This window comes from Dysidea avara, chromosome 3 (genome assembly GCF_963678975.1).
Source record: "Dysidea avara chromosome 3, odDysAvar1.4, whole genome shotgun sequence".
NCBI classification, from domain to species: Eukaryota; Metazoa; Porifera; class Demospongiae; order Dictyoceratida; family Dysideidae; genus Dysidea; species Dysidea avara.
The window spans coordinates 48,489,574-48,502,986 of record NC_089274.1 but is presented as its reverse complement, the minus strand read 5'-3'; the positions used below and the strand labels follow the sequence as shown (position 1 = coordinate 48,502,986).

The window sequence follows — 13,413 nt, the reverse complement described above, 5'->3', positions numbered from 1 at the left end:
GAGAAGGATCTTGGTGTCACTATAGACGATCTGATGAAATATCATCTTCACACAATATGTTACTAGTAAGGCTAATCGTACCCTAGAGAAGTCATTCATTAATTAACATCTCAAAAGAAACATGTACATGTTTATACAAAACTGTTGTTCGACCTCAAATTGAGTATGGTAATGTCATTAGGGGGCTTTTTATTCTTTAGATCAGGATAAAATTGAACGTATTCAAAGGGGGGCTACAAAATTGGTTCCATGTATAAGACATCTTACTTACGTACCAGCAGAGACTAGAAGCACTCCGTTTACCATCATTAAAATATAGGCATTTGCGAGGAGACATGTTTACAACATCTTTAATCACAATTATGATCTGGATTTAAATGAATTTTTCTTCTTCTCCAACTTATAGTACCACCAGAGGCCACCCCTTCAAGATATTTAAGCAACATATATCTCATGATGTACGTACAAGCAAACATGTTATTGAATTAAAGTGGTAATATCTCAGTTTAACTACAATGTATTTATCTAGGTTTCTCATGGTCTCTTACTGCTGAAGTTTACAGACAACTGTAGTTAAACAGCACGTTGTTTGTGATGGCTTTACAAAGCTGTAGATGTGTACCAGTAGTGCTCCATATTTGGCCCCTTATTATTCCTTGAGAGTATATTAATTCTATTATTAGCTACACTGTTAAATTACGTAATTAGCTACCTAGTTTTGTACCTCACTAAGTACATGCATTCAATGCATTTGCAAAAGAGCAAATTCATTCAACAGAAGGAGAATATATATGTAATCCTGGAGTATGCAGCATTGTAAATCTCAGTATGTTCAAAGGAGAGCTGCTAAATTGATACATAATCTCAGAGCTTGTAGTGTTAGTGACATGTTGTCAACTCTAAAATTGGATGGCTTGAAGAAAAGCCAAAATGCTCAATCCAATGGCGGATCCAGGATGGGGCATTTGGGGCAAATGCCCCCCCCCCCCCCCCCCCCCCCTTCAAGAAGTTGCATACAAGATCGAGATACTCTAATAGAGCAGTCAATTACTCTAATAAAGCAGTCACAATGTTCATGAGGCAGTGTAGCTTACCTATGAAGCTATAAATAGGATTTTATTTTACATAACAGACGTGATATAGTTGGTAAGGATAACTAGCTATTATTGTCGTGACCTTTTTTTTTTTTTTTTTTTTGGTCTTCAACTGGTTTTCAGAAAGGTGCCCCCCCTCTTTCCAAACTCTGGATCCGCCCCTGCAATCTCTATGTGTGCTGTACAAAAATTATGTATAAATGGCTTGGCAACCCAATTATATACTAGAGGACATAAATAGACATATCCACAGTGCGACATGCAGTTGACAGTTATATATAAGTACAGCTTTTTGCTAGAAAAATCCCTCTATGAAAAGTGAAGCAGTAAATGCACACACGTGCCAATCTAGACAATTTTCATCACTTGTCTTGTACAACTGCCAGTTGATCATCACTTTTTAAACTTACTAATTGATTAACTGACTGACTGATGTCTTACTTACTTACTTACTTACTTACTTACTTACTGACTCACTCACTCACTCACTCATGGCACCCACTCACTCACTCACTTGCTTATTTACAGTAAACAATAGCAATTATTTTAACATACTCTACTGAATGCATTTGAGTTTTACAAATTACAATGAATGCATGCATTGCAATACAGTACATTCTCCATATCACACTCCATTTATTTTACTGTAATTAACCAGAGAGCTGGTATAGACACTAGCTATGCTACATTGTCTGTTAGTTATAGACTGCACAATATGTTACAGGCCTCAGTTGACCACAATGTCTGATGATCGTGGCTTCCTGCTATAAATTTTTAGCATAATGCTAATATTTAACACTGAAAATAGTTGGCATATCAAGTTAGTACATCTTACTAAGTGAAGACTAAAGAGTGCGTAAATGTTTAGTATGTTCCTTCATAAAGATTACACAATCCCTTTTCACAAGCAGCCCAATAGGGGACCAGAAATCAACTCTTATCAACCTGTCAAGTTGCTGATAATTCATATTTAGGTACATGTACACAATGAGATATGACATAAGTGTGGCTAATACCTGCATGGGGCCTGTCACATACATTTATGAGCTAGATCTGTTATCATGTGACATGCAGTTATTTTCAATGTTCATTCACTCTTTGTCCTCCTCCCTATTCATGTATTGTTACCATGTGACTGTCAGTCTTATGTACTTATGTCATGATTAACTGTAACTAATTAAGAAGCTTTGTCATAAGAGTTCAGTGAAGCTTGTCTATGTGTGAGCATGTGATTGTGAGAAACTTTAATCTCGATAATCTATTATGTGCAAAAATGAAACAATAATATACTAATTTGTAACACAAATCATGCTGTCTGTGGTACATAGCATTAATAACTTGTGCATAGCTACAGTTTAATACAAGTAACTTATTTATTGTTGTATGTACATGAACTGCAGGTCAGAGTAATCACATTCAGTGCTGTTTGAAATTGCTCCAAGTTCTAATGTTTGCTCTGTTTGCTGCAGTAAAACTCTGTCAGATTTCTGTAGAATTCTTAGCAGTGACACAGGCAAAGGGCGATGTTGTGGTTTAGGATGCCTGCATGTAAAATATACAGTATAGACTGCCATGATTAAGCCTGTATTATACGCTATGCACTATAATTTGATACAGGTCCAGTATAGTCATATGTGTACATGTAGAACTGAGTTATACAGCAATACATGTATTATTATATCCTGATATCTACCAGCCCAACAATAAGTGTTTGTTTTATATACTAAGGTTTCTTTGAGGGGGAAATTTTGTGATTTCATAGCATGAAAACTTCTGCCCTCAAAATTTGAATCTTGATCACAATGGCATTGTTTAAGTAACATAAACACGTAAAAGATAAGAGAAATTTCCCCCTAATAGTGGCAATCCACTCACTACCCTAAAAAAATAATCTGCTATAATGGTACTTACCAACACTGTATCATCAGTTCATATATAGCTCTGGGACAACCAGGAGGTGGTGGGAGTCTGTATCCAGTAGTGATCTTCTCTATGTACTAGAAAGAGATTTACATGCATACAAAATTCATATGTAATATTACACATGATATAGATGGCTTGTGATCAGTAAGAGCATCGAGGTATGTAATGGAAGTATTTTTGGCAATAATGCACATGCCCGAAAGTTGCCACTTTTGGAAACTTCTGGAATGTGTATAATTGCCAGTTTTGACAATTCCAGAAATTGCCAAAATTGGTTATTTCTCAGAAATTCCAAATTTGGCTATTCCTGTACACATTGTGGTAGCTTCACAAAGTTACCAACATTGGAACTTATAAGCAGTAGCTGAAAGTTCCCAAGTTTGGAATTTTACGTACTCTCTTTATATAATTCCAGGTGTAAAGAATTGATTGTGGGTTTTAGTATCAAAATTTGGTAAAAATAGTATTGGTAGCACAATTCTTCAATTTTTGGCAAGCAAAGATTGTGCCAACTTTGGCGAAATTGCTTTTTGGAAATTCCTAAAGTTGCCAATTTTGATAATCCGATGACTTGCCAATATACCGATTTTATTTTTAGTCATTCCACAATTTTGCCAATTTTGGTAACTACAAAACTTGCCAATCTTGGTAATTACAAAACTTGCCAATTTTGGCAATTACAAACTTGCCAATTTTGGCAATTACAAACCTTGCTAATTTAGGTAATTAAAAACTTGCCAATTTTGCTAATTACAAAATATGGCAATTTTGGCAATAATCGCTTGCCATCTCAATACTATGTAGCTCAATTAATACTCTTAATCATAATAATATTCAACAAGATGGCTGTGTTATTTGGGGGACTAATGTACAGGCACAGGCCTGTAGCCCAGGTGGTTCTGAAGAACTGCCCTCTTGGAAAAAAGGTCCACAATTTTAGCTAAAAGGTCCACAATTTTAGTATACAAGTCCAAATTTTCAGTAGCAAAAGTCCATTAGCTATGGTTTACTAAATACCTCTAATAAGTAGCAACATCAAGCTAAATGAAGTGCTTCGAGTAGCTTATTCAGTGCTTGAAACCAGGGCCGCCCAGAGAAATTAAGGGGCCCAGGGCAAAGAGTTAAAGTGGGGCCCTTCACCCAAGTTGTAAGGTGAAGACCAAAAAAAAAAAAAAAAAAAAAAAAAAAGGTCACAACCTGTTGGCAATGACAATAACTACCCATCACCAACCATATCTCCTTATCTATAAGCTTGCTACACTGCTCCTCTGAAGAATACTGTGACTGCTCTATTAGAGTATTTAGATCTGACTGCTCTATTAGAGTATATCGATCTTTTAAACAGGTATTCAGGGGGCCCTTCATGGGGCCTCCTGGGGCCCCTTTCAGGCTGGGGCTGGGGCAAAATGCCCCAGTTGCCCCCCCCCCCCTGTGGGCGGCCCTGCTTGAAACGGAAGATCGAGATACTGTAATAGAGCAGTCAACCACTCTAATAGAACAGTCACGTTTACATTTTTTTTTTTTTTTTTTTAATGTTATTTAGACAGGGAGACAGCATCAGCAAAAGCTGTTTTTCAGCTGTGCCCTGAACAAGCATACAAAAACAATATAGGTACATATATACACACAATTAACTAAATATGACTTAAATAAGCTAGCTTAAAGCTATTTGCTCTTTTCAAAGCTGTATATTGTAAAATTACATTATGGGGCTTGACCCCATGAATAACATCATACTTCAACTCTATGCAATGTGTGAATTTCATTGTCTTAAAGCATTCCTTGGCCTGCTCCGCTGCCCCTGCTGAGAGGCTTTCCCATCCATATTTACTGTGACATTCCAATACATTTAGACACAAATGGTATAATTACAGTAACAGTAGAGATACTTTGCCAGATGTCATCCACTGTGTATCTGGTCTTGAGCTTGAATTTGCTGCCTAAAAATAGTGTTATTTTAATTGATTGAAATGCCACCAAATTCAGCCTTTTAGTATCTATTTTCAAAACAAATTCCAGGGGGGAGGGGGGGGGGGGGGGCATGCCCCCAGACCCCACTAGCTTCAGCATGCTTTGCATGGTGGGGAAGCACACCCTAAATACTAAAAGGTCCACCTTTTCTTCTAAAAGAACATACCCAGATAAAAGTCTGGCTACGGCCCTGAGGCACCTGAAATTATGATCGATCAAAAGAATTTCTACATAGGCGCCTGACAGTGTACATTAGGCCCCCAAATAACGCAGCCATCTTGTGCTCATGACGTCATTGTGGATAAGGTCCATACTGTTTTGCCAAATTTGGATACTAAAACACTCACAAGTATTGTTCAGAATAACATTAAAAAACATGCCAATAGAATTGCCAAAATTGGCCAGTTTGAGAATTGCAAAAATTTACAAAAACAAAATTTTACTATTTTCTGCCAAATTTAGATACTAAAACCCACAAGTGATTGTTCATGTAGAAGAACATATAAAACATGCAATTAGAATCACGCAGTTGTATATAAGAATCGCCAAAATTAGCTAGTTTGAAAATTACCAAAATTGATTACTTTGGTAATTGCCAAAATTGGCAAAAATTAGCCTAAAAATTACCAAAAATGGTATAATCCAGGCATGTGAAATAAATTACCTAAATTGGCTAGTCTAAAAATTACCAAAATTGGTATAATCCAGGCATGTGAAAAGTTGCCAAAGTTGGACTTGTTTCATACCTGGAGCATCCATATATAGTATCATAATGTACTGGTGACTACTTACTGCTTTACTGTCATATTCATGAAATGGAAGTTGTCCAAGGCTCCATAATTCATACATCACACATCCAAAACTCCACACATCACTTTTTGTGGAGTATTTTTTGTAAAGAATAGCCTATGAATGACTTTGTATTAATTGTATACTATAATGTTACCGGATGTATAAAACCTCAGGTGGCATCCACTTTATTGGAATTTTCTCTCCTGAAATGTCCTCCAAAGTTTCATTTGCATCACGTGCCATTCCAAAATCTGCAATCTGTAGATGTGTTTGGCTGTATTAATATAATTCAATAATTAAAACTGTATATACCTTACACACATCATCACTTGATACTAGTATATTCCTAGCAGCCAGGTCTCTGTGTACAAAGTGTTTTGAAGCAAGGTAGTTCAATCCTGATGATATCTGTCTGCAATAGCTTAAAAAGTCATGCCTTGATTCATGTAACCGTGGTGCACTAATATCCCTAGTACATAATATAGATTGAGCTTTACATAAAACATGTATTATACCTTTTTAACAGAAGAAGGAAGCCGCTTCGTAAGTCTCCCTTAGCCATATACTCCAGTACAATCATCATGTTCTCCTCTTCAGTCACTACTCCATGTAACTGTACTATATTGTTGTGTTGAAACTGACCCATAATGGCTGCCTCCCTCAGAAACTTCACCCTGTCTGACTCTGAACATTTTGAATTGAGTGTCTTCACTGCTACTGGTATAGGATCAGCAGAACCATCAGCCCATGTGCCCAAATGGACTACTCCAAATTCACCAGATCCAATTACATGGAAGCCACTATTGATAACAAAATGCAAGCCACTGGCACAGTGGTGTTAGTGATGTCACACACACGCACGCACGCACGCACGCACGCACGCACGCACGCACGCACACACATGCACCATAGCCACCCACAGCATAAGGTACACATACACAATTACAAACACTATAAATATAAAAACAATCACCACAACTCCAAACAATACCTACATACCTTAAATGATTGTAATGAATGTTTTGAATGTTGTTAATTCTGCAAAACAGATCATTCTCTTGATGTCCAGGATCCTCATAAAGCAATTCATCATCATCTGTGATGATTGTATCGTCTACCTTTTCATCAGAACAAAATGTTTCTTTTGCATAGCCAACTGAATGGCTGTTGATAATTCTAAGTGTACTCTCAGGTTGTTCATAGTCGGCAGGCTCTAGCTGAACATCATCGATGTCAATATCAGTGTATGTGGTATCAATAAAGGATTTGTAGGGATCAATATTTAAGGATTGGCTAGTGGTGTCATCTGGCTGCAAATATAATAATTGACATGACCATCTCTACCATTACATATGTAGTTACACATGCATATGTGCACGTAGTGTGTGCCAACTTACCATTTCATTGTCACACAAATCATTCCATCTACCTGATGTAGACACCCGTACCTCTGTACACACTGTACAAACATGTGTAAACATAACAAGTGCATTAGATACAGATACATGCTATGGGCATAGTTGGGGGTTCCAAGATATTCAGGAAACCCCTTGAATTTTTGCACTACTTTAACAATTAAGAAATTGAGACTTTAGGCTTCAAAAATTAGGGATCCACCATGAAACAGGACATGTTATAACCCTTATACCATGTATTATGAACCACAGTGAAGACCAAGATACTCTAATAGAGCAGTCAGATAACATTAACTACAGTATTCCTGCACCATGCATCCTGCATGCACACTCTGTACTTATATACTATACACATACTGTTGTATACAAGTGTGTATACATTGTACACACACATACACACACACACACACACACACACACATACACACACACACACACACACACACACACACACACACACACACTATACGCACACAAACTATACACGCTCATAGCAACACATGCACATACCAGGTAGTTTTCTTCTTTTGTACCATATTAAAACTGCCAACAAACATGATACAGTTCCAATGACAATAACAATGACTACACAGCCTGCAACAATTCCTGAAAACACTCCTACATTTAATGAGTGATCATCAGTTGAGTATTGGCCAACATTTGTGTTGATGTGAAAAGTTGATGTCATCACCACATTGTGTGTAGATGTGAGAGTCAGTGTAGAAATTACCAATACTGGACTAGTCATAACTGTAACAAAATGTGTGAAAGTCATCAAGAACATGCACCATGCAGGGGCGAATCCAGGAGCTGGCAAGGGGAGGGGCACAAACAGGCTAAGTTGTAAGTGGTTGGGGAGAGTTAGTTCTCTAGATCAATGTTGCATTTTTGAAGCAGCCAATAATCGCCTCTTAGTAGTGTCTCACTGTTGATTTTTGTCATTTTGGCCTTTTCAGATGGTTGTGAAGTCTTAAAGGCTGTTTAAAAGGCTCTGAATGTCTTAAACAGCAACACGATAATTAGTTTAGAGGCGCTTAGTACGCATGAAGGTGCTGGGTGACAATTTCATAGCTAGTTTGACTTTTGTTCGCTTTGGTTTCAGGTGAATTTATAATAAATACTAGCAAAATGTGTATATTTTCATGAGTTTCTTGGCCTAACAAAGTTTAGTAGCTATTTTAATCGAAAGTATGGCTGGCTCCTCCAAAAGGAGGGGGGGGGGCTTGCCCCAAATCTTAATGCCCCATCTTGGATCCACCATTGCCATGGATATACAGTAGATATCCATTATATGTTACATGAGAATCCTTGCAACTATTTGTCCTAACCCCAAATCAAACGAACTATCACCCTAGCTAGCTATGAATTACAAACGTCTTTTAATGTCTCAAAATAGTTCCGTCGCTATATGCATAAAGCATAATAAACTTGCCAATATGATACTTACAGTAGCTGCAATGGTATCCCACTAGGGACTATCCCACTAGGGACTATCCCACTAGGGACTATCCCACTAGGAACTATCCCACTAGGGACCTGTGAGAAGGCTAAAGCCTGTGAATACAGGGAGTCAGAAACATGTGACTGAAATGTCGAATAATGCAGAAAAAATCCCAGACCCAGTGGTGACTTGATCCCCAGCAACATGCAGTCTAGGCATGTACCAGAGGAGCCACAACAGCTGGGATCTGAGATCTTCTCTGCATTCAACCTCTACTTAATCATTGACCTCTCGCCAGCATGGGGGTTTTGTTAAATTGTTAGCTGTAACTATATGTACACATTTTGTGTTTATTGTAGCATAAACATTTACCACCCATAATTCATAATTTCATGGAGTAGAATAGCTACATATGCCAGTAACAGTATTAACAGTATTGTGTACACACAGTAAACCAGTAGCATATATCCACTTGCCTGTGTGCTGGCTGCTAGTTTGCTTCAACAGTACTCTAACAGCAATGTTAAAATTGACAGTGTCATCTTGTCCAGCATTCCTTGCCAGCTCAATATGTCCATCATACTTAAAAGTAGATATTGGAGTATTCCTATTGGATCTCAGCAGTACAGTTGCTCCACTTTCAATATACAGGCCAACTGCAGAATCATTTGGGATGGTAAACCAATCAGATGTGTTTAATTCATACAATAGGCATGAAATAATGCCGACAGAATTAGGTGAAAATGTAATAGTGCTCATGTTCACAAGTTCATAATTAGTGTTAGGTCCATTCCTTCTAGTCACTTTCCATATACTGGGATAGAATGTCACTGGTGGACCTGCATCTGTCTTAAAACAAAACTCCCAACCATACACAACACCTTCACACATAACATCACTATCACCCAATATGAATGTGACATCTGTCTGTGTAACAGTCAAATTGTCATGATTAAGTGAACCAACTACATCCACACAAGAATGGCAGCTTGTCCATGGCCCTAGTAATGTAATATAGTACCACTAAACACACAGAGCAGGTTTTGATTATTGTGTATATATACTCCATAGCCTGGTGAATTTAGTTGATCAAACTACTCACTCAATGCATGCCTGTGTATGTGTTAAACTATATATGCAAAACCACACTTATACATACATTTAACCTGATACTATGAATTACTTAGTCTATTACTTACATAGCAGCACAAAATACAATGTCCAGAACATTTTTATTCATCACAATCAATGTTACTATCTCTACAGCCTAAGGATATACACCATATATGGTCATTATTTACTACACTCAAGCTGTCAAATATGTATATTTTAGACACTCAAATTGTTACTATAGTCAGCAATGCTACTAAATGGTAAGAATTGACATGCTCTAGAACTGTGCACGTGAGTCCATATACAAACAGCCTGACTTTTAGGAAGTGCCAATGTAATAATTATATTGTATGCATTATCTGCTTGCACCCTTACATAAAAAAATTAAGCATTATAATATGTACTAAATATTAGGAAACAGCAGTATTATATACAAATCAAACAATTTTACTGCCACATTCATACTTATATGCGTCTACTCTTTTTCAACAGCATGTATATGCTGAGGTTGGTACCTTCACAATACCATAAAAAAATTCTGCTCTCAAGATTCCACGACATCTAACTTTATCACTAGTCATTTCATCAACACACAACTCATACATAAACTACTAGCTCCAGTGGGTGCATAGGAAGTAAGTGCACCATCCTGCTCCCCTCTTAACCCTGCAAATCATATTAGAGCCATTCACACATATTAAATAGTGATTCATGATCACATACTAAATAGTGGTTCAACCAAAGCAACATAGTGGCTGATGTGTTAGACAGTAATTGGCCATATCTCTGGAATGCTTCAAGGTATCAAGTTGAAATTTTAACACAATATAAATAAACATCCAATGCTTCATTTTAGCTATAAAAGAGAAAATTGACCAATGTGCCAAAAAGGATGCTTTTCCAAAATTGGGTCAACATTGATTGTTATGTTGAAGCTGACCCATAATTTTTTTTTTTTCCCCGGGCTGGATGGACTGCCCTTGCCTACCACCCCCAGCACAAAGAAAGTACGTGCTGGACAACTGAATAAAAAGGACCAGATTGCTAAAAGTTTAAAAGTCCCTGTGCTCATCAATGCGGCCCATCTCAGGAGAGGCATCCGAGGAGCGATGCGAGATGGACCTACTTCCACGTATGCACATTGTAGCTGACCGAAGTAGAGAAAAAGACAATGTGCATCGGATAAAAGCCAGAGTCTGACTGTAACTAGTAGAGCCGCGGCGAGATAGATGGTCAGCCAAACGACGGTAGAAAACTATTGCCTCCCTTCCCACACAAGGGGAGTGAAGGAGGCCTGCTCAACCTCTCTGACACGGTCACCATACTCACGTTTCTTCTGTGCCTCGTGACGTGACCCATAATGGCTGCCTCCCACCCTGTCTGACTCTGAACATTTTGAATTGAGTGTCTTCACTGCTACTTGTATAGTATCAGCAGAACCATCAGTCCATGTGCCCAATGGACTATTCTAAATTCACCAGATCCAGTTTTGTGTAAAACAGTATTATAGTCATACATAAATATGTGGAGTTACAACAGGATGCATATTAAGTACTAATTGTTGTATACTCTTACGTGTAATGAACACCTATAGCTGGTTAAACAGAATTACTCCGGATTTAAAATATGTTTTTTGTGTCAACCCAGTGGCAGATACAGGGGGATTGCAATGGTTTCAGCTGAAACCCCCTCTGAAAATAGCGCGTGCCCCAAATTTATTGACGAGTCGTCGTGTCGGTGATAAAATCGCCACGTGTGTTATAGAAGGATTCTTTACTGGCGAAAATCTTCATAGTTTAGCTTTTGAAATCACAATTATGATGTTGTACAGCAGGTTGTGACCTTTTTTTTTTTTTTTTTTTTTTTTGGTCTTTGGCTTACAGCTAGGCTGAAGTTGAGTGGAATCTGAAACCCCCTCTGAAAATTTCTAGATCCGCCACTGCAACCTCTTGATGCATGGTACACACAAATGTTACACATATACACAAACAGTAAATTGTATCTAGATGTATATTTTTAGTAACACTTACTCTAGTTGATCGTAATGAGCAGGCTGCATATGTTACTAGTATTTTAAAAATTGTTAATTTAAAAATGAAGTAGGGATCTATGCAATAAAAAGTAGTGAAACAAGAGATGAATGATGGTATTACAACATAGCTCAGTGGAAAAGTCCCTACTTTGGCATTGAAAAAAATTATAGCTAATCATAATGTGCCAAAGTAGGGACTTTTCCACCGAGCTATGCTGCAATGCCATCATTCATCTCTTGTCAGTTTCACTACTTAGATCCCAATTAGCAATTTCTAAAATACTAGTTTTAGTTTTCTAGTTACAGTGTAACTTGTGACTGTTGTATTAGAGTGACTGTGCTATAAGAGAATCTTGAGCCAATAAACGGGTGTACAGCTAGGCTATACCAAAAAGGGAAAGGCGTAAAAACGATTTTCAGAGTGGGGGGACAAAGATAGCCATAACCATAAACTGCCATGCAGACACAAAAGGTCCCATTGATATTGCTCCTGTATCCAGTTCATACATGTGTTTATATAAAGGTATTGTGGAGTGTGTTATCACTAGCTAATAGCCCTACACCTATACTGCATAGCCATCTACATAGCTATCCTACTATGTTCCTCTATACCTACTGCATATATGCTCAATGCATGTATAATATATCACACAAGAAATCATGGTCACATGAAGGTCTTCTCTTTATGCTAGCTTTACTGACGTACTTCACACTACAAGGATTACAACATAATAGTTGCTATCCGCAAAGTGAAACATAGTTACCGATGTAGCACAGACCTTATAAACACATACTTGCACACACACACATGGACCTGCATCTGTCTTAAGCAAAACTCCCAACCGTACACAACACTTTCACAATATAATTCCCACATCCCTCTGTGTAGCAGTCATGATCAAGGTGTCATGCTGGATGGAGTGAACTGGTTACATCCACACAAGACTGGAAGCTTGTTCTTGACTATATTCTGATGATACAGCATCACAATTTTGACATATACATGCACGTGTCCTCTATCAGTGTATGTGCCGTGTATGTTATGTTTTGTGAAGCAGCATAGCCAAGTGGTTAGGGCATCGGCCTGGTAATGAAAAGGTCCCAGGTTCGATTCCACTTTGGCGTTGTTGTTGTTGTTTCCTGGCACGTTGCTCCAGTCTACCCAGCTGTTTAAATGGGGACCTGGTGGCCTGGTGTCAACTGGGGAAGCATCCCACCCAGCTATAACATCAATGGGTACCTGATATAAACTGGGGAAGCAAATTTCCAACTGTCCTTGTCTCACTTAGTGGTGTTGGGGTCATTGTGGAACTTTAGGTTTCACGACCTCTCTCCATGAGACCTATACAGTCCTCCTGCAGGTTACTAGCCCTGCCCCAGAAGGATTTGCCTGCACAAGGTTCAAATGCCTGAGTGGTGCACAGTCATTACAGTGCTGGTTCACTGGGTGGCGATAGCTATGTTTCGAATGGCTGCCAGAGGCTTTACTTTGCTTTGCTTTGGCTTTGTATACGTTGTGTCCTTGCATGTCCCTAGTGGGATAGTAAGCAGTAAAATCACTGGCTAGGCTCCTGGTTCAATGCTTGGAAATATTGTTGTTTCCTTGAGCAAGAAATTTTACTCATATTTATA

At 38.2% G+C, this 13,413-nt stretch overlaps 1 protein-coding gene across 1 annotated transcript; it reads right to left on the bottom strand.

The window, feature by feature from the left end:
* Positions 1-2,420: 2,420 nt before the first annotated feature.
* Positions 2,421-11,295, bottom strand: LOC136248581 (uncharacterized). The gene is made up of 12 exons (XM_066040348.1): positions 11,266-11,295; positions 11,079-11,217; positions 9,113-9,637; positions 7,706-7,945; positions 7,178-7,239; positions 6,780-7,090; positions 6,296-6,580; positions 6,093-6,249; positions 5,949-6,038; positions 5,781-5,894; positions 3,006-3,091; positions 2,421-2,636 (listed from the first exon to the last, which is right to left on the bottom strand). The coding sequence occupies exons 1-12, from the start codon at positions 11,293-11,295 to the stop codon at positions 2,468-2,470; spliced, it is 2,208 nt and encodes a 735-aa protein (XP_065896420.1). The 3' UTR covers positions 2,421-2,467.
* Positions 11,296-13,413: the final 2,118 nt, after the last annotated feature.